Genomic DNA, 20,607 nt, shown 5'->3' with positions numbered 1-20,607 from the left:
GCTGATCTCTCTCTCTCTCTCGTTGCCTTCAGGTGCACCGCGTAAATCCCGGCTTCGCTCTCAACTCATCACATTGCAGACGCGCTGTGACGCAATCCCGTTGCACCATGCGTGATGCACTCGGAGCAGATGGCGGTGGCACAATTGCTCTCTATGGTGGGAAAAGCAGATCCCCACACTCAAAAAAAACGAGACACGTCATAATGAAACCTCGTTGGTTTTTTGACTCTCGACACCACTTCTGCTCCCTTAAACACATCCTCACTCATGTCTCAACTCACAACATAATTCACCTCATAGTCTTCTATCTTTATTATAGAACGAATTTGATTTTTGATTTTAATTTGATGGCATATGCATTTCATGGCCAACCTATATCCTAAAATCAATTAGCATTTTTGCACTCCCTCGTCTCTAAGTCTGAGTTTTCTTGATTGGTTTTCGTTTAAATGACTGAGATAAGATCTGTGATCACCTCATGCCGAAAGATATTTACATTTGTACATAAATTACATCATTAAACATCCCACAGTTTAATCTTAAAGAGCTTACGTGTTGCTAATAAGCGGCTAAATGAGACTGCAGAAGTTGACGGGGACATTAAGATTAAGCCTACCATTAGCTTTTCGCCTCTAGAGATTTAATACACAAAAATCCAAAATCCAGTCCATAGATCTCATAGGCTCTTTGACGAGGGGAACCAGGGCGGTGCTAACTTCCAGGTTAGCCCACAAAAACACGTCATGAATGCACCATTTTATTTGGAAACAAGCCCACTGACATATGAACACAGACAGTATTGTGCAAGCAAGCTATAGGTCAGCCAGCCAGCTGTAACTAAGCTACGCTGGATGGATCTGGTGTGTAAGTAATTTGCAAATGCACACAGTTCACACTGCAGGGACCAGTCAGATCAGCCACAGGTGTCTGGTTGAAATAGCTCTCAAGATGGTATTTTGCTGGCATTAGCAAGGACGCTAATGTTAGCTGACAATATCGCAATATATGTCCCATGCTTTGCAGTAATGTTAGTGGCGGCTTTTGGATTTTGGGTGTGGATCATTTTGTGATGTTTGGGAACTCCATTTCTTGGCTAATGTTAGCATCCCAAGTCTATAGCAATACACTGAATACATATAGTCATTATAAGGTACAGTACTATATTGTAATATATAGAGTTTATTTTGCTATCTATTGTTAAAATGTTTAAAACAAACTTGAAAATTCAACATCAGTAACTTTTATTACTTTTTTTTTTTATTTCGTGAGCTTTTCCTTAAGAATGCCAATATTTCCAACAGTCTTTGAAGGCAGCATCTGTTTAATCTCAAGCCTTACACCTGTGTTGCCCAAAGTCTTAATGAGCTGTGCGCCTCAACATTTCACTGTGTGAGCACAGTAATCTGGCGGTCTGATTGTTGTAGGTAAACCTCATTAAAATGGTTTTTAATTGACTGATTTCTTTTCAAGCATGCAGTACAGATACACACACACACACACAGTATGCTTAGCCCTGCAGTGTTGTCGTCCCTTCTGTCCCAGACTATAGTGACAGAACAAGTTGCTGTGCAGACAAGATCTAACAAGATAAACCATAGCACAGTTCAGAAATGGCATTCATATAACCGGGAATGCATCTCAGGTATCTGTGACGCACAAGAGACGTGTAACCTTGACTGGAAATGATTTTGTACTGCATGTTAATATCTGCCATATCTAATGTGTGTGTGTGTTTTATTGCATGATTTGCCTACATAATTAGTTCGAAACTGTCACAAATATAAAATACAGCCCTCTCCTGTTGGTGTGACAGTGTGTAAAAACCACAATTTATAGGGCACATCCATCATATTCAGTGCCAACGTAACAGTTAGCAAGAGCTGTAGCCGCTGTGTGCATGCCAAGCAGTCTTTGCATAAAGAAAGGGTTACAGTCACCTGCTGTAAGTCAGATGAGAAGATATACTTCTCTCTTATCTGTAGGCACTGCTGAATATAAAGCTAGAAATTCCAGTTAGCAGTGGATTAGCTTTGCTTGGAGGAAACAGTTTTGGCTAACCGTGTAAATTTGATGGAAACAAATTAAATACGATGTGTTGATTTGTCAACAGCAGGGAGAATTGTATTTACTAGGTTTCAGTTTTTAGCACAAGCAGCCCATTGGCATTGTCATTTGTGGCCACTGGTGAGTAAAACTGATAGTGTTCTGCTGCTGAACATATTGCACCCATATTAGGCTACTCATATTCTGTGAATCACAGCCTCAGGAGAATTTTCTTCGAATTGCAGCAGTCAAAGCCGCTGCATCTGTTTCAGATTAATGCACGGCTGCACAGGCTGGACTCGTGAGAAGAGCATGATGACACCAAAATGTGTCAGGTTTTCTGAGAAGTAAAGCCTCTTCAGTGGCAGGAGCCCACTTTGAAATTTTGAAAAAAAATATAACAAGATGCGACATTAGACAAATATCCTCTTGTGTCTGTGCTGCTGTATGTGTGGTTTCTCTTCAGAGAGGCAAATTGTTTTCCCTTCCGGAGATGGAGGTTGATTCTCTCCAGAGAGGAGAGGTAATTTTTATCACGAAGCACTAAGGTGACACCATCTGGGACGGCGACGCTATTGCACGGTGTGCTCGGCCCCAATTAGATTTTGCCACCTACTGTACATGTGGAAACACACAACCACACACACAGCCAGAAGCCTCGGCAGCGCAGACACTATTTCTAGCACCTCCATCCCTCCCTCGCTGTTTGATGGCAGCATTTGCTTCATTTAAGTCGGTTATCTGATTGAGGAACATTACGTTTGACTTAATAACAAACAAGACCCTCTCATTGGTGCTAAATATATGATTCAAATCTATAAATCTGGAGCATGGGATGAATTAGGGAGCCCCTCTTTGCTCTCCCTTACTCATGTTCATACCGTCTCTTAGTTACAGTTTCAGGCTTGAATGCCTCTATAGGCCACATTTAAAGTGTTACACTGGAGTCTTGCTCTGCTGCAGTTTGCACCAACAGATGAATGGTAAGAAAAACCATCTGTGATAGCACTGCAGCAGGATCATATTACTGTAAATCTCTTCCCCCGCAGGATGTGGTGACTACATCTCTGATCATTTGTCATCTGTGGGGATTATTGATGATAAAACAATGGCAGCGTCTCGATCACCTTCTGTTAGTGTGGTAGATCATTCTTGAATGAAATGCTATTGTTAACCCTTTTGTAGTGTTATTAGTCCACAATAATGTTAATAAGCATGTCAAAAAGACTTGAATTGACCGTATAACGAATGCTTATCATATCACAAGGACCTTGATATACAGGGTTACCAGATAATGTTTTGTAAGAACATGTCAAAGTCATTAAAGAAAAGACAGGCACTTGGGAGGGCCCCTTAGTTTTAAAAGGGGAGCTCCCTTTAGAGACAAACTACTGTTAGTTCATAACCAATAAAGATATCCAAATAAGGTTCTATGTGTGAGCAATGAAAACAAATCTAATCCTTATACTTACTGTCCAAACATAGGAATATGTTTTAGTTTTTTAATGATTAGGAAAAAGATGCTTTGGTCGATTTATAATTACTATAGTTCCAGTGAAGTTTACTGTTTTAGGGAACTGATGCCAGTTTGAACAAAAGAGTTTGTTGTAAAAATCCTCCCTCGTGTATATATCTGCCAATCAGTAATATTTGTTTACGCCCTTGGGCTCTAAAAATAAACTCAGGGGCTGTTCCATTAGCAATGTGATTGATGACAGTCTGCATATTGAAACTCACATGCAATGGAATATTACCTCAACTACTTTTGTTTGCAGGTTAGCGTGCTATATATAGCCTATTAACATATTTCAGCTTCGCTTAAACAAGTTTGCTACACTACAGATCGAGTGTACCAAACTTGAAATTTGAATGTGGTCAGCTAGTATCCATCTTACTCATATAGGGCAAAGATCAGCACTGTGACAGGTATAGTGAGCCACACATGATTAAACACCGCACCAAGAATTCAGAGTTATCTTAACTTGAAGAATTAGTGCCATAAAGCAGGGACGGTAAGAAGCATCAACAGCTTATGTTTGATTGTTTTGTCTTCAACTCCACCCGCTGAACAAACTGTATTTCTGAGCTCATGAGGCCACAGCAGAGTCAAGGTTAGAAGGTTGGTTGGAGCCTCTCATGAATAAAATGGTTTCCGAAACCATAACCATATTTAAATTATTTTCTATTATTGTTATAACAACCTGGAAGCATTTTTACATATTTTGATAATGCGTTTTTTTAATATATATAATTATTCATTTATTTACATCATTCTGAAATATTGTTTACATTTTTTGACTGCCTGGAAGCACAGTGTTGTATTGATAAATAAATGAATAAATGAATTGATTGATTATTTTTGAAATTTATTATAATATTATTTATTACATTAAAAAAAGTTTTTTAATATTAGTATAACCACCTGGATACATTTTTAAACATTCTTATAATTTATATGCTTTATACATAGTTATTTTATTATTATATTATCATTTATTATATTGTAATCAACCCAAACACTTTACTTAATTTTTCATATATTTATTTATATTTTAAATATGATTATATTATTATCTATTACGTTTAAAAAACAATTTATTTTATTATCTTTATTTATTAAATAATCTTTATTTATTAAATAATAATATCTTTATTTATTAAATAATTTCCCTGTCTGGGATCATTAAAGTAATTCTATTTATCTATCTCACCCGCCGCTTGACGTCAGTTTCGTGGTGACGTAAGGCGGAAGTATTCCAACGTCTGCTCCTCAAGGGAGAAGGACAGCAGCTGCGCGAGGAGGACAAGAGGTGTTTCTGAGCGGCGGTAAGGTGAGCTAACTCACGATGACAGACTCTTTATTCATTTATATTATATAAAGTCGACTTGTTGTTGAACTGCTTTGCTTTTTATACGTTAAATCTTCCCTCCACTGAGAACAGAGGACGGCAGACATGAAGCTAACGTTAACTAGCTTACTCATCAGATGATGCTGCGGCTCTCCACCTGTCCTCTGTCCTCTGTGGCAGGAGACAGAGGAGCCTCGATGTTAATCAATATTTCACTTATCAATCGACTGATGTGGTCCTGTTTGTTGTTTTTAATACGAAATCCTTGTTTCTTGTTCCATTTCCTGGTATCCCAGTGTGGGAATTGTATGGAAGACTACTAATGCCCTCAAACATTTAATTGTCTTATTAAAGAAAATAATGTTAAGACTTATAAACACTAAACATAAACTACACAATGTGTCAGATTAGTCGATATTTGAAGACAATTGTTAGTTGCAGTGGGACATAATATAGTTAATAAATAGAATGATTTAGAGCGTTAACAATTAAGTCAATTATTTCGTTGTCAAAACACATATCGGTATTTATTCATGATTTTATTTTGTAATCATATTTGCTTCTTCTAGCTTCTCAAAATCTGAGAATTTGCTGCTTTTCTGCTTTTTAATATAGTTTTGAAGTGAATTCTTTATGATTTTCGACCATGATTTCTTTCTGGAAAATAGCTTCTTTTTATTAAAGTCTAAAACCCAAAGATATTCATTGATGAGAACTGGAACCTGCAAATGTAGCAGTGCAGATTAATCGACTGACCATCGAAGCTTACTGTCGAGAAATTATATACAGATATCTGGAGCTGAAAGAACCGATCGATTAATCAATTACTTGATCATCAGAAAGGTCCGCAACCATTCTAATAATCGATAGACATTTTTTCCTTCAGTTTCAGCCTTTTTCAATGTGAGAATTTCTTTATTTTCTTCAGTTTGTAGGTTTTAAAATGTAATATATTTTAGCAAAATCAATCTGCGTACTCTAAGTATTATCTTTTAAGAAATGGTCAGTTATATCCTTCTTCTGTGCAGTTATGAGGAAGTTGATTGATTTACTGGCAGGCTTACAGAATGTTGCATCAGTCTATGAGGACGAAGACGTGAAAGAGAAAAGGGGGATTTTTTGTCTTGTTGTCAGTTGGAACAGACACTTGTTCTTAATCTCCACTGATGCCTGAGTGCAGTCTGCGTCTGACATGTTTGGAAATGAAACAAAGCTCACCGCGGAGGTGTTATGATGTGGAAACAATACCTGAAGGTCACATTTTGTAGCTGTCGTCCTCTTATCGTTTCCGTGTCTGAGTGTGTAAAGGGAAAGTCAAACTGGTTCTTGGATGACATTTGAAATGACTCAAATTTTGCGTTGCGACAGGAAACCTGAGTCACAATGACCACAGGGCTCATTACCGATTAAACGTCTTCTTATAATCTATTGTCGGCTGCTCATCTGGTCGATACAGAGTGTGTAGAATGATGAGAAAATCCAGGATAATAAAAGTGAAGACATCTGCAGCAAAACTGACTCAAACAGATTTTATTTGGTTATATGATGGAGAGATCAAGCAAATGTTGGCTCTTCTGAAGCAGTGCCTCATGTTTCATTGTTTTGTTTTTTGTCTTTACAAATTACTATCATGACTCACAGCTGTCTGAATTTGTTGTTTTATTGTATAAATGCATTTCTTTTGTTTAATAATCAGGATTTACGCTCATCACAGATTGTGACTCATCTCATTCTTCGATCGGTTCAGTTGGTAGACTCACATTTCAGATGTAATGCATAACAGTGGATTAATTTGACTTAATGCATTTAACATTGGATTTAGATTTGATTATTCTGAACGTGGCTTGCTGTGTCGTTAACCAGGACGTATATCTTGAGATCGTTCATGTGACTGATTTCGACTTGTCATCTCTAATGATTACTGTCCCATAATGCAGGAAACATAGTTTCATGTCTGTTTCATCGTTGATTAATCTGCTGATCATTTTCTCCACTAATCGTTTGGTCTGTAATTCCATTAAGCCCACAGAAATCTTGTCAGACAGCTTCTTTTTTCCTCAACAGTTCAGTTTCAGTTACACGTACGTAATATCAAGACAAGCAGCAAATCCTCTCAGCGGAGAAGCTCGAACCTAGTTTGGCAGTTTTGTCTAGATCGGCAAAACAATCGTACAGTGTTATTTGATTAAACATACGGCACATTACAAGAGAGGCAAGAGAGTCCGCAGTGACATCTAAACAGTTTAAAACAATGTAAAACCCCTTATAGAGGAGAGAGAAAAAAAGTCTAAAGCGATTGTATTAAATGTTAAAGTAGTTGGAGATTAAACGTCGCGATTAACAGTTTCAGCTTTGTATCAATTATCAGAAAAACTGCTGTTCCATTTTGTGTCAGTCGACTGAATAAAACTGATTGCGTCGATCGTTCTATCCTGGTTTATGTTTACATTATGATTTCTGTTCATATTGTCAATTTTGTTTTGTGTATTTTAGCAACTCGAATACAAAGTTCTCAACTTGCAAAAATCCAATAGCCATGAACAAGTGCTGCAAAATCCAAGTCTCATATCTCTCATAATACCCTCATAAACACATTCGCTGTACTGTGTGTACTTACTGTGTGTATATATAAATATTTTTTCCAATGCTGCTGGTCCTGTTCAGGTTTCAGCCTCAGTGAATAAATCAGCCCGTAAGCATCGACTGAATAGCATCTCTGTTACAAACCTGACTCACCTTTTCTCCGTCCCTCCTGTTTCCTTCTGTTTTTCTCTCTGCATTCCTTTTCCTTCCTTTCCTGAATTGCCACAACTCACAACTTTGTCTTCTCCGTCTCTCTGATTCTAGCAACATAACAGCAACGATGGATCGAATCAGGTCTGCGTTTAACAGCGTGGTGAGTGTTTGTTTCTCGTATGTAGAGTTTATATCTTCTTTTTTTATCATTGCCTATATATTTTTTTTTATGAAATTGCTTGTTTTATTTACACAACTGTAGAATAACCCAAATATAATCAGTTTACTGTCCCAAAAGACAAAGAAAAGCATTGAATCCTCCAAATGTGACTTAAAGACTAAAATGAAAAGTATCGAATTATAGGTCGACAAACTTTCTGTACTGTTAGTAAATATTTTGTATCGCTAATGAATTGTGTTGAGCTGCCGTGCTCCTCTTTGCATTCTTAGACATTTGCCTCCCCTTTGCTCTCATAGTTTTCTCCTCTTATCTTCCTCCCTCTAGATAAAGAACGAGCGGTACAGCAGGTTCACTCTGCAGCCGGCGGAGGACGGAGAGAGACACGTCGAGGTCAAACTGTCGGACGATGCCACAGATGACGCCACGGAGGCCGAGGGTCAGGCGGGGGGGTCTATGAGCTTCAGGCCAGCACTACCGTATCAAAACCGGCGTCACCTTTGCTACTTGGTCCTGGGAACTCTGCTGATATTTGTCACAGGTAGGCCACTCTTATAAAGATGTTTTTTTTCTTGATATCAGGGCTGAAACTAGCTTTCATTTGTGAACTGTCCAATATTTCTGAGTTATTCCACATCCACATTCTGCGGAAAGGTTGTAAAATTTTAAAGTAGTCCTCTCGTCAAGCCAAACCATTATGCAGTCATCTCCTTTCAGGTGAAAACACTCTGCAGTAGTAAGACCAGAACATTTTGCTTCCACAAAGCAGCTGCCCGGAGGCGATTCACAGCCTAATTGCTTAACTGGTTATATAAAGAAGCATATGACTGCATTAATCTTATCTATTGTACTTGCATGGTTGGTTTTTTTCGACACTTCCTGCGTGTGCTGTGTGGTTTTGTTTTCTGCCACTGAGCACGCTTCTAGATGAGTTAAGTCTACAAAATACGTGGGTGCTGCTATTAATCATCTGGTATTTGTTTGGTCTATCTGAAGAGAAGATCAGAGAGAAAAGGGAGGCAGTTTCTTTACGAACAGCTAAAATGCCACAGGGTGCTTCAGGGCTCGAGACTAATGTTGTACGTCATTCACCAATTCCTGTGTCCAATTTTCATTCAGTTTGAAACCCTTTTTCTTTAAACGGTTAAAGCAAATAATGATTTATTTCCTTTTTAAAGGTGCAATGTGTAAGAATAGGCCCTCTTGAAATCATACCCCACTCAAACAGGGGCAGCATATCATTAGAGCAACTGCTAATTGCTGCTAATTGTATTCTTTTTATACATCCAAGTCTGTAGCTACTGTTAACTTGTTAGCTCAGTTAGCTCTGCGGCTAGCTAAATTAACAGGGGAGTGATGGTGTTTACTAGGGATGCGCATCGTTTGGGAACCGGTTCTGAGTCAAATGATTCTTTGGAATCGCTAACAAAAACCCTTTACGATTCCGCTATCGATTTTTCCCAGGCTGCGCCGCCACTGTAAACAAACGTACCCTACTCGCAAATTTGCAATGACGTCACACACACACAAGCTGCTGCAGAGCAGAGGTGAGCTTAGCTGCTACATGCGATGCACTGTGGAGAAATGTCGTCCTGGCAAAAACGGTCAAAAACCTGTAAGAGGGATCTGCGCGCCAAAGGCGGTAATACAACCAATATGTCCAAGCATTTGGCCACACAACATGGCATTATACTCCAGCAATACCGTGTGTTTGACGCACTTAGCAGCACCAGAGCTAGCATTAGCACAGCAGGTAAAATTAAACAACTGGCTAACGTCGTGTGATAATGATAAAAATTAGGTTAATTTAATCAGCCCTGCCCTGCCCGTTCCTTGTTTGTTGTTCCTCTTGTTCCTCTATGGGATTATCCTTAGCCAATAGCCGCTTGACTTGTGGACTCATTTTACTCATTTGAGTATTGTTTATTCTCAGCAGTGAAGGATTAAGATTTATATTAATAAACCAGGTTGTATTCTTTTCTGTACTCATTTACTACTTGTTGTTGTTTTCAGCCTATTTGGGAATGGATAAGAGAATCGATAAAAAAAACGGATCGATAAACAGGAATCGATAAAGCATCGGAATCGCTAAATCCTTATCAATATACATCCCTAGTGTTTACACCTCTTAGGAGAAAGCTGTTCTGAAGTCTTCACGTGATTTTATACCAGTTCTGTTGTCTCTGCATTGTTTCTCCTCCAGGCTACCTGATTGGCTACGTCAGCCATCGTAAACCTCAGACGACAACGCCGACGTTGAACTGTGATGCTGGAGTTGAGCTGGAAGCGGAAAAACAGCAGGACGGGTCTCAAGCTGTTGTAGCACCGGTTTCTGACCCTCAGCTCGACTGGAAGGACATCACCAAACTCCTGAAGCAGAAACTCACCAGCCAAGCCTTTGAAAAAGTTCTGAAGTATGCTGTTCATGTTTACAGACAAAGAGATCACACCTTACAATACAAATACCCGATAATCAAACAAACCTATTGCCACTTCATTAATAAGTAAATGATTCCAGTTAAGAAGAATAGAACAGGTCCTTCCAAAGTAAATCCTTTGTTAGAATAGCAATAGATTATACTAGACAAGTTGAATTTTAGTCCAAGGCTTTTTGAGAGGGAAAAAAACAATAAATGTGAATAAACTAGAGGAGAGGGAACAATTTATTTTTAGGGTATTACGCTGCAGACAGTCAGAATACAAATGAGACCGGGGGAAGGTTACAGAGAGTGCGATTATGTAAGGGATTATACCCAACAAGTTCTGTGACTGTAAAGCTGACATAAAGAACCGCACAGACACGAGCAGAGATCGAAATAACATTTTCTGGGTACTCGCTTTCCAACTTTTGATCCATTTTCTTTTATATAATAACTTTACACAAATGACTCCATATGCTCGGACAAGCATCTATTTCTCGTCAGTGTTTACTCCCACTCCTCTCGAGAGAAACTAAATATTTTATTACATGCCTAATTTATGTGCATTTGTTTCCCTTCCAGCTCAGTGTGAGAGTCTTCACTGGGTTTTGCTGTAATTAATGGTCGCAGTAGTTTCTCTCCTCCGCTCTGTGTTTGACTGAGGGCGGGGCTGCACACACACACTCACACATAGCAGAGCAACGAGACTGCGTTACTTAACTTGATGACGACTGGTTACGTTACCGCAACAAAAGCTTCCAAACAAGAGAAATTATTTTTGTTAATGTGAAGTGTCTAAAACCAAAGATTGACAGATGTTGACCTCAAACAAGAAATTAGCTCAACCAAAGCTTGCTAGCCAGAAAGCTAGCTCTCAAAGCTTGAATCCAAACTCAGACTTCACCCCTCACCCTTGCAGACCTTTGCAGGGGAATTCTGAAAGTGCTGTGGGTTTTCTAAACCCACGAATCATCCTGTCCACAAGGGGACTTTGCAGATTTGATCTCCGGTTATCTTATCTTATTATGAATGTGTAAAACAGTTACTTTATAAAAACAACACTATGAGTAATATAGGCCATAAATGATATTCAGTCATAACATGATACAGAAATATGTAGACATAAAAGGCATTAGAGGTAATAAAAAAAATAGGATTATGTAGCCTGGAGTCTTGCCCTCTCAGATTTGATGTCATGATGCCGAACACATCACAGTTGGTATGACTGAAGTCAATGGGTCCACTAGTCAAGAGGTTGGACATTAGGATTCAGCCAGAGTTGGCAGTTAGCACGCCAGCTAACACTTAAATCTGTTTCTGCAGGTCTCTGGTTAGATCTCTATTCAGTTGAGGGTTTACACAGTCGCTGAACACTCGTGCTGCTGCCACGTGAAAGATCGTCATAGCTGACACTATCCCAGTTTCCTCTGTCTGACTCACAGTTTTTATTTATCAGTCACCCAAGAGTAAACACTGATGTTTAAGATCTTTTTCTTGTGTGATTTGACTATTTTTTTCCTGCTAATTGCAACAACTTTGATTGGAAAGCTCCCTCATGATTCTCGTCATTTTGAAAGTATTTCTCCCTAAGAACTTCATCTTAAGCTCGATAATTGTTTGTAACAGAGCTTGTGTGTCATCAGTTGGAGCTCTTTCCTTGGAAGTAATTTGAGCTGTTTTTGAAGTATTAATCTCAAAAGACTGAACTTTTCCTCTGCAGGGACTATGATATGAACCGACGTTCTGCAGGAAGTGATGAAGATAAGAGTCTGGCGAACCGCATCTATGGTGAATTCAGGAAACAACAGATGGATCCCTGGACTGACATCCACTACGTTCAGCTGCAGATGCCAGACAGGTTGATATGAGACTTTAATTATTATGTATTTTTTTTTACTTCACTTGATAAATTAATGGATTCAGATTATTTTGTTTGAGGAACGTTTTCCTAAAATGTCACCATTTGGTGCCAGGATGCTGTTTCTTTGTTGGGGGGCTTTTTGTCATCATCTAAACTTTAGTTTATTGATCCTACATGTCCTAATAATTGTCCAACAATGTCCTTAAACATTTCATATTAAAGAACATTTCAGAACATCTATGGTATTAATTACAAGAAAAATGTATTGGAGATGGATGCAGTACAGGCACGTACCAACCACTTCCACTAAATATTAGATAAATATTTGCTTGGGTTTAAATGGACCAGATTCCTTAATTCTTTCGAGAAAAATTCACTAGGAAAACATTAGAAAATGTTGGGGATTTATAGATGAGGGCCTTGTTTCAATAAGCCTCTTAAGGTTTAATATTAATGGATCTTAAACTCCATCTTACAAACCCTCTTGAGCAGAAGAAATGTTCTCAAAAGTATCTTGTCGAAGACTCTCTTGGAAAATATTGTAGATGAACGAGCAGCTATTGGCCACTCGTAGGAGGCTGAGAACATTCAAGTTTTTGTTTATTCTTTAAGTCTATACTTTCAAAATGATCTCTGTTATTCATTCCAGTTTCTGACAATGTAGTCTTCCTCTACATTGTCTTGCCTTTTCCTCACCGTGTTGTCTTTTCTTTTTATGTATGGTGATGTTGTTTGCCTCTGCAGTGAAATCAAATCTTACTTTCTTAAAACGGATTCCAGCGAGAAACATGAAAAATTATAAAAGGCAGCAAGCTAAAGGTGCTTCCTGCACAACAAGATTTGTTTTCTTACAGAACAATTCCAATTTAAAACATTTCTTTTTTTCTTTGTGATGCATTTCCTATGTAGACATGGCACATCTTACAGAGACTTGTATAGTTACTCAAGTTTGTTCAGCATTTCAAGTACTGCTTCGGGAAAAGCAAATGAGCGTTCACATAATACGCTCTGAACCTTTTAGACCTATTGTGATTGTAACTTTGTAAAATAAAGCCTTGTTGACTGTAAAAAAAATTCCAACAATCTTTTGTACTCTTGTTGACAGCGAGCGTCCAAATCAGGTCCTTTTTGGTTCAGATGTCTTCAAGCCGACAGGTTATCTTGCCTACAGTGCAACTGGGAAAGTTCAGGTCAGTTTAAACAGCCACACAAATTATTTAGAATTTAAGGTCAAATAAACAGTTATTTGTTGTTTTTTTAGCTTTGTTAAATGTAGTGGCCCGTCTGAATTGTGCTTGTTCGTAGGGGAAGCTGGTGTACGGTAACTACGGCCGTCAGGAGGACCTGGATGTTCTGCAGAAGAAGAACGTTGAGCTGAAAGGAAGCGTGATGCTGCTCCGAACTGGAAAGATCAGTTTTGCAGAGCAGGTATGTGTTTATCTCTTCATATGCCTCAGATTACATCTCATGTGTTTGTTCTTTTTTTGTTTTCCAGGAACGTTAAGTCTTTCTTTTCACGTTTCCGATCACGTCTCTTCAGGTGGATAATGCTGCCACGAAGGGCGCCTCAGCTGTTCTCATCTACCCCGACGTTGAAGATTACAAGTATCTAGCGAACACGGCGCTCTACGGACACGTACGTTTATACACACAACTCTTCACATACAAGGAAGCGTCTTGTTAAAGCAGCCAAATATGAGGAAATCACGTCTTATTTTTTGTTTTTGTGTTCCCCTTCAGGTCCATCTGGGCTCAGGTGACCCTTACACTCCCGGGTTCCCCTCCTTCAACCACACCCAGTTCCCCCCAACTCAGTCGTCCGGCCTCCCTAAAATCCCTGCACAGACCATCACCGCCAACATGGCTTCAACTCTTCTACAGTAAGACACACATTGTTTGATGGAAACATGTGTCATTAATTGTTGTAACCGTGTTTCTTCAGTAAATTTCAATAAAAGTTTTATTGTATTACCGTCTCCATTTTGTCACCTGTAGAATCATGTACTACATATATCTTTACGTATTTGTTTTGGAAAGATTTCAAGATCATATCATTCACTACAAAGACTCAACATTGGTCACAGCGCTGTCTTTTTTTCAAGTCGACTCATTCTGTTAATAAATTCACTGACTATATGTGGAAACTCACCAGTCGCCTCCCTTTCTGTGTCCTTTCCAGGAACATCGGCGGTCCTGAATCAGACGAGAGTTTTAAAGGCGGCTTGAGCTCGCTGACGTACAGACTGGGAGGCATAGAGAACGTCACTGTGGAGGTGAACAACGTGCTGGTCAACAAGGAGATCCACAACGTGTTCGGAGTCATCAAAGGATTCACTGATCCTGGTAGAGCTCATCTTTTCTTCTCTTCTACAGTAGGATTCCTCATTGTACAGCTAGATATTAACAATGTTTTCTGGTTTCTGGATGTGATTCTACAGATCGTTACGTTGTACTGGGAGCTCAGAGAGACGCCTGGGGGAAAGGCTACGCCAAGGCGACTGTTGGTACCTCCGTTCTGTTGGAGCTGGCCAGAGCTGTTAAAGAGATGGTGGAGAAAGGTAACAGATATCAGACTCTTCATACTAAGAAAACAAGGGCTTAACAAGGCATTCTTCTTTACTCAGTGATCTTTTATTGAATCAAATACTCATCACAGTTTCTGTAAATTGCTTCTGTTGTCCAAGCAACAGTCCAAAACCCAAATTTTTACATTTAAGAAGCTGTGTCCAGCAAATGTTTGACATTTTTGCTTGGAAGAATGACTGAAATGTTTTTTCAATCATCCAAATAGCGATTAACTGTTGCAGCTCTGTTTGTAACTTAACTGCTATTCAAAGATAATTAATGTTAATGTAATCTAGTCCTTTTTAAGTGGGTTTCTTCCAAATTTGTCTTTTTTTTTTTTAGTACAAAATCTTGTCTTTTTTGCCGTCAGCTCTCCACTGCTTAGCACTGAATCACTGTCCAGAGAAGCAGAAAGTAGAGGGGTTATAATAAAGAGACTAATCAGAAGATATCCACTTTATTTGACTGACTCTTCCTGCTGAAGTCTAATATTAACTTAAGGCCAACAGTGCGGATTGTGGATTTGATGTATGTTAGAGATCATTGAATGGCCTTTCTTCATGCTGATTTTACTCTCAACAGTCTCAACTGTGATCAGAAACTTTGTGACAGTAATTGTAGGTGTTGCACTTTCTATTTTTTCTTACATCAGTGTATTTCGTTTTTTGTCAGATGGGTTCAGGCCCAAAAGGAGTCTGGTGTTTGCCAGCTGGAGTGCTGGAGAGTATGGAAGCGTTGGCGCCACCGAGTGGTTGGAGGTGCGAACTAAATCCCTTTGGACTTGGACAGTAAGAAAATTCCTTCTTTTTTTCCCCTTTAAACATCTTTTTGTTTGTTTTTTAGGGCTACATGTCCTCTATTGACAGAAGTGTCATCACCTACATCAGCCTGGATGGAGTGGTCATGGGTCAGTACAGTTCACAGCCTCAGTTTTTCTCAAGTCACCGATGTTTTTCAGTGATTGTCAGTTGACTGAATTTATCTCCTCACAAGGTCGTGGGAGCTTCATGGCCTCGGCGAGTCCGCTGCTCTACAGCCTCCTGGAGAACACCATGAAGGAGGTAACGACACAAACAACAACAGCACAGTTGATGCTGATCCAGTTCTGTAGAGTTTTTATTGATTTGTCTCGACCACACAGGTGCAGAGTCCTCTTGGTTCTGGGACGATGTACGACATGATGGGAAAGCTTAACTGGCAGAACAATGCGTAAGTACATAAGAAGTTTGTGCTGCTAGGTTTTGTCCAGGAAGCTCAAGTTGAATATTGTAAATGTTTTAAACCCATTGATGAATGGCAAAGCACAATCTCCCTCAACCTCTAGCTTTGATCAATAAAAAACATTGGTTCTACGGTTGTGAGAGGCCTAAAGATGGACTAGGGAGAGGAATCCTGAAATGTACAGGGTTCCCAGCCCATTTATGGCTTTAAAAAAACAACTAAAAGTACCTTAATATCTGATCATTGTGCTGGAGTAATGTTATCAGACTATTTGTAGCTGATTCTCATGTTCAGTAACTTCACACCCCGTGTTTTCAGACTGAGGCCGATGTCAATGGACGACCCTTCCTATCCCTTCTTGGCTTTCTCCGGGATTCCTGCCGTCTCTTTCCACTTCATATCACCCAACGTGAGTCCTGACACAAAAGACAACATTCACTGACAATATTCACCCACAACAAGTAAAAATGGGAATGTTAACATGTCAAATTCACGACTTTCCTACTTACTTTGGTTTCCTTTGGTATAAACTGATCATAGACCAGCTGGTAAATAAAAATAATTGTGCTGTTTGTTTTTCTGACCTGTTGTCATGTCATGTGTGTGTTATGTCTACAGATTGAGGCTTACACTTACTACGGCACCAACCTGGACAGCATGGATCACCTCAACTACCAAACCAACCATCACACCAGTGAGATGACGGCGGTGGCGGCGCAGTTCGCCGGACAGATGGCTCTGCGACTGATCCACGACCGCCTGCTCAACCTGGACGTGAGTCGTTACAGCAGCGTCGTCACCAGTGCCGTGGGGCGGGTCAACGGACGAATCAGCCAGCTCAAACAGGTCGGTCTCATGCCTTTTTATGCTCTCGTTAAATAAACTTTTTTTTTCTAAATTCATATTGATTGTTGGACGTTTTGTTCTGCAGTCCGGTCAGTTGAAGGAAGTGAATTCTATTTGGCTGATGGGAGCACGCGGCTCCTTCCAGCGAGCTGCCGACGCCCTTAACCTCGCCATCACCAACACCGACTTAAACGACAAGGAGGCCTGTCGGATCCTCAACGACAGGATGTTGAGGGTAAGACTCATACTTTCACACCTCCTTACCTGTGTAATTGAAAACTTCAGCAAAGCTCTGCTAATTCGTTGTTAAACACCTTTTTTTCCACCAAAATATTTTCACAATAAAAGCAGCAAATGCAGGAAAATGTGGGAGAATTTTTTAAAAAAGCTCTCAGGTTTCCTGCTCAGTCTTGAGTTGAATTTCAGCACAGATGTATTAAAGTCTTCTATTTTTCATCTTAGGTGGAGCACACCCTCCTCTCTCCATACGTGTCCCCCGTTGAGACCCCCTTCCGTCACCTCCTGCTGGGCCGAGGCTCCCACACGCTGGCATCCATCACCGAGACCACCGACATGGAGCAGCTCCACACCCAGCTGGCCCTGGCCACCTCGACCCTGCATGGATGTGCCAACGCCATGATGGGAGAAATCTGGGACATCGATTAAGAAATCTAAAGAAGGGAGGACGGGGGAGGTGTGAGCGTGGGTGTCCTGTGTGCGTTTGTGTGCGTGTGTCATTGATACGAAATATGAGGTAGAGCAGAGGGAGGAGCTCCAATATCAGCACTAAAGCACAAGCTGTCAATCAGAGGTCTTAGCCCTGCCCTTATTTGGGGGAGGACTTTATCCCATAAAGATCGAGGAGGAGGTAGAAAATATAAACCGCGTTCTTGCCAACGAATACTTGAAAAAAAATGAGCTACTACTGACTAATCTGTGTCCTCGCCAACACGTCGGACATGTTGAAGCCTTCGCTGTGACCTCTCGCCATCGAAACACTGAGAAACCTTATTTATACTTCAGTTTTTTTATCAGTGGCAGTGCCCACTATAAAGTTATCGTTTGTCTTTTTATACAACGTTATCGGAAGCAGTGCCTTCCATAATTATGACGGTTATACCGTCTGATCTAACGGCAGCATCTGCTACACAAATGACTCCTCCTCAACTGTTGCTGACAAAATGGAGCCCCTGATAAGGTGAGATTTGAACTTTTCAAAACCTTCATTTCTTCCTTTTTATATGGAGATCGATTCCAGTCGAGATGGTGCACGTCTGTGGTGCATCACTCAGTCTTCAAAATGGATGTTTTTAAAAGCATAAAAAGGGAGAAATGAAGGTTGGAGAAGAGTTTATCCTGATCTAGCGTCAGTTAGGCCGGTAATGAGAACTACTTTTTGTTGGACGAAATATAAATCGCAACAAAAGATATTATTGTTTTATGCTACTGGTATAATAATGATGCAAGTAAACTCTCTCAAAGAGCAACGCATTTTTTGATTCTTCAGAATATTCAGACTTTGGAATTGGAATGTGAAACAAAACTTTAAAAAATCCTGAATCAAGAAAACCATAATATAACCAACCAAAACATTAAAAAAAAATAAATGCTCGCAACATATTTATTGTGAAGGGCCTGGTGTCAGTCTTTGAATATGTTTAAAAAAAAAAAAAAAAAAGTCTAGGAGCCTAGAGCAAACTGATATTGATAGTATAAACCACGAGCCCAGTCTTGATTTATTCCATGCTTGATGGCAGGATTAACGCTAAATTAAATAAACAAAAAAAAAGCTGAAAAAAACAGCCAGTAATTGAAGATATTGTCAAACCCCCGACCCCATTTTGCGCTCATCAACTAAGCTGATTGGCTCCATAATTTGCGAGAAAGCCATTTATGTTGCACAGTCTACTTCGGAGATAAAGTTATCGGGAGCAGTGCCTTCCATAATTTAAAAAACCCCATTATCGGGAGCAGTGCCTTCCATAATGACAAGCAGTGATGGTAGTTTTTACCTACCAGCGTGTGTGTATGTGTGTGTTATTTACATGTGTATTTATCGGGAGCAGTGTCTCTCATATTTCACTTTTGAAGGGTGGAACAACTTATCGGGAACAGTGTTTCCCAGAGTTTTATACTTATTTATTTTTTTTTTGTGTCTTTATTTTTGGATTATTACTGTGTTTTGTGTGTCTGTGTGTAGTCCTCCAGCTCAAATTTCTGTATCATGTTCTGAACTTGGTAATCAGTAGCATCTGTCAGGCTCACACTACGGGAGTTTCGAGCCGATTTAAGCCTGATTGATTCCTCCCGACACTCGGAGGAGCAATCTGGTGTGGATGCTTGATCAAAGATTATCTGGCATTTAGGGTTCAACATCTGGACGGTTATGTCAGTGTTTTTCAAGAAGGGACCACAGTACCTGTTAAGAAAGACATCCAAGGAGAAGCTAACGGTGCAGCTGAGCAACTGTGAACATCCTAGCCCTTTAGGCTAACGTTAGCTAGCATGCCACTGTTGACAGATGATAAAACTAACAGCTAAATTCTCACCTCTACTTCTCGCTGAATCCAGACTTGTTTCATCTGCTTTTGCTTTTTCTCACTGAAAGTGTTATTGTTACAGCGGCAAGTTGTTGCGTCAGTCCCCGTTTGTTTACATCTACTTCCCCATACGATCGAGGGAAGTGTTACATTGCTCCCTTTGGCACGATGACCTTGATATTATCCTGTAGTGTGTATGTGATGTGCCATTATTTTCAAATCTTGTAGTCCGTACTGGATCTGTGAAGATGCTCCTCATGTGCGTGACGCAAAAATGGTTTCAAAAAACTCCTGTCGTGTGAGCCCGGCCTTCCCGGGCCAGATGTGTATAAGTTTTGCATAGATTCCTGACTAAAACAGTGTGTAGGCTCAGAGACAGACATATGCATCGTTTTCCTCACAGCTGTGTGTTCTTCTTACAAATCTCAATTATTCGATCAACGATGTTTTCACTCCAAGGTCACATGTCTCGTCTCGGCCTATACTTCATGTCTACATCATTTTATTCTAAACACCAGTTTATGTGTGAGGGGAAAAGGCAGTAGTGTGTTTTTTTGTGTACCCATCCTTTAAACATTCGGCCCCTGGTGTGTCTGGTTGTTACCTTCAAACCTCTCCGGCGTTTCTCTCTGTCAGTGACTCTTAGAAATACACTCCAGATGCTTCAACTACATGCAAAACAACTCCACAAGCCACAACAACTCTCTGCATGTAGCTTCATATCCCTCTTCACTGCATGTTACTGTATTGCTTTACGTAGATGTAGCAGACTTGGATCATGTTACAAATGTTCAAATTAGGGTTTCACAAATGTTTTTTTTTTTTCCTCAAAATTATGTTTTTGCTGGTGAGATTATATTTATTTGACCATTTTCTATCAAGATAAATCAGTTACGGTGTTTTCACATGATATTTTCTCAGGCGTCTGAACATGAAGGATCAGAAAAATTATATTAAACTGATAACAAATTAGTGTATTTGTGCCCAGAATGCAATAAATATGGATACGAACAGAAAATCCGTCAACCAAAATGCAACCATTCCATGATCCATATTATGAAAATCAGTTATTTCCCTGTGTCACATCTTCTGGTGAGTTTGATGCCGTTGTATCCTGTTTTCATACTTCTGTCACAAGAATTCAAAATAAGGATGCCTAATCCAGAGAGGGGGGAAATGTTTTTTTCCGTTCACTGTGTAACTGAAATACTGTACGGTGTGCTGAGATTCCGTGTTTGAAGACCTCTTCAGTATGATTTCTGTGCGTTACAACCATCTTGGAGTTTTGTTTCTGTGACGTTCAGCTGGAAAATGTAATAAACCCTTTTGGCTTATAGCATCCAGTAAA

The 20,607-nt window shown here is 39.7% G+C and overlaps 1 protein-coding gene across 1 annotated transcript; it reads left to right on the top strand.

Annotated features, from left to right (window-relative positions):
* Positions 1 to 4,783: 4,783 nt before the first annotated feature.
* On the top strand, positions 4,784 to 20,607 carry tfr1b (transferrin receptor 1b). Its single transcript, XM_030398591.1, has 19 exons — positions 4,784 to 4,874; positions 7,740 to 7,788; positions 8,134 to 8,347; positions 10,010 to 10,220; positions 11,947 to 12,084; positions 13,193 to 13,277; positions 13,393 to 13,515; positions 13,628 to 13,723; positions 13,828 to 13,967; positions 14,267 to 14,430; positions 14,526 to 14,645; positions 15,325 to 15,410; positions 15,496 to 15,559; positions 15,646 to 15,713; positions 15,794 to 15,861; positions 16,192 to 16,282; positions 16,492 to 16,719; positions 16,805 to 16,954; positions 17,182 to 20,607. The coding sequence occupies exons 2-19, from the start codon at positions 7,756 to 7,758 to the stop codon at positions 17,383 to 17,385; spliced, it is 2,283 nt and encodes a 760-aa protein (XP_030254451.1). The 5' UTR covers positions 4,784 to 4,874; positions 7,740 to 7,755; the 3' UTR covers positions 17,386 to 20,607.

The sequence above is a fragment of the Sparus aurata genome, chromosome 19 (assembly GCF_900880675.1).
Source record: "Sparus aurata chromosome 19, fSpaAur1.1, whole genome shotgun sequence".
NCBI lineage: Eukaryota > Metazoa > Chordata > Actinopteri > Spariformes > Sparidae > Sparus > Sparus aurata.
The sequence above is the reverse complement of the archived record's forward strand: the minus strand, read 5'-3'. Positions and strand labels throughout refer to the sequence as shown.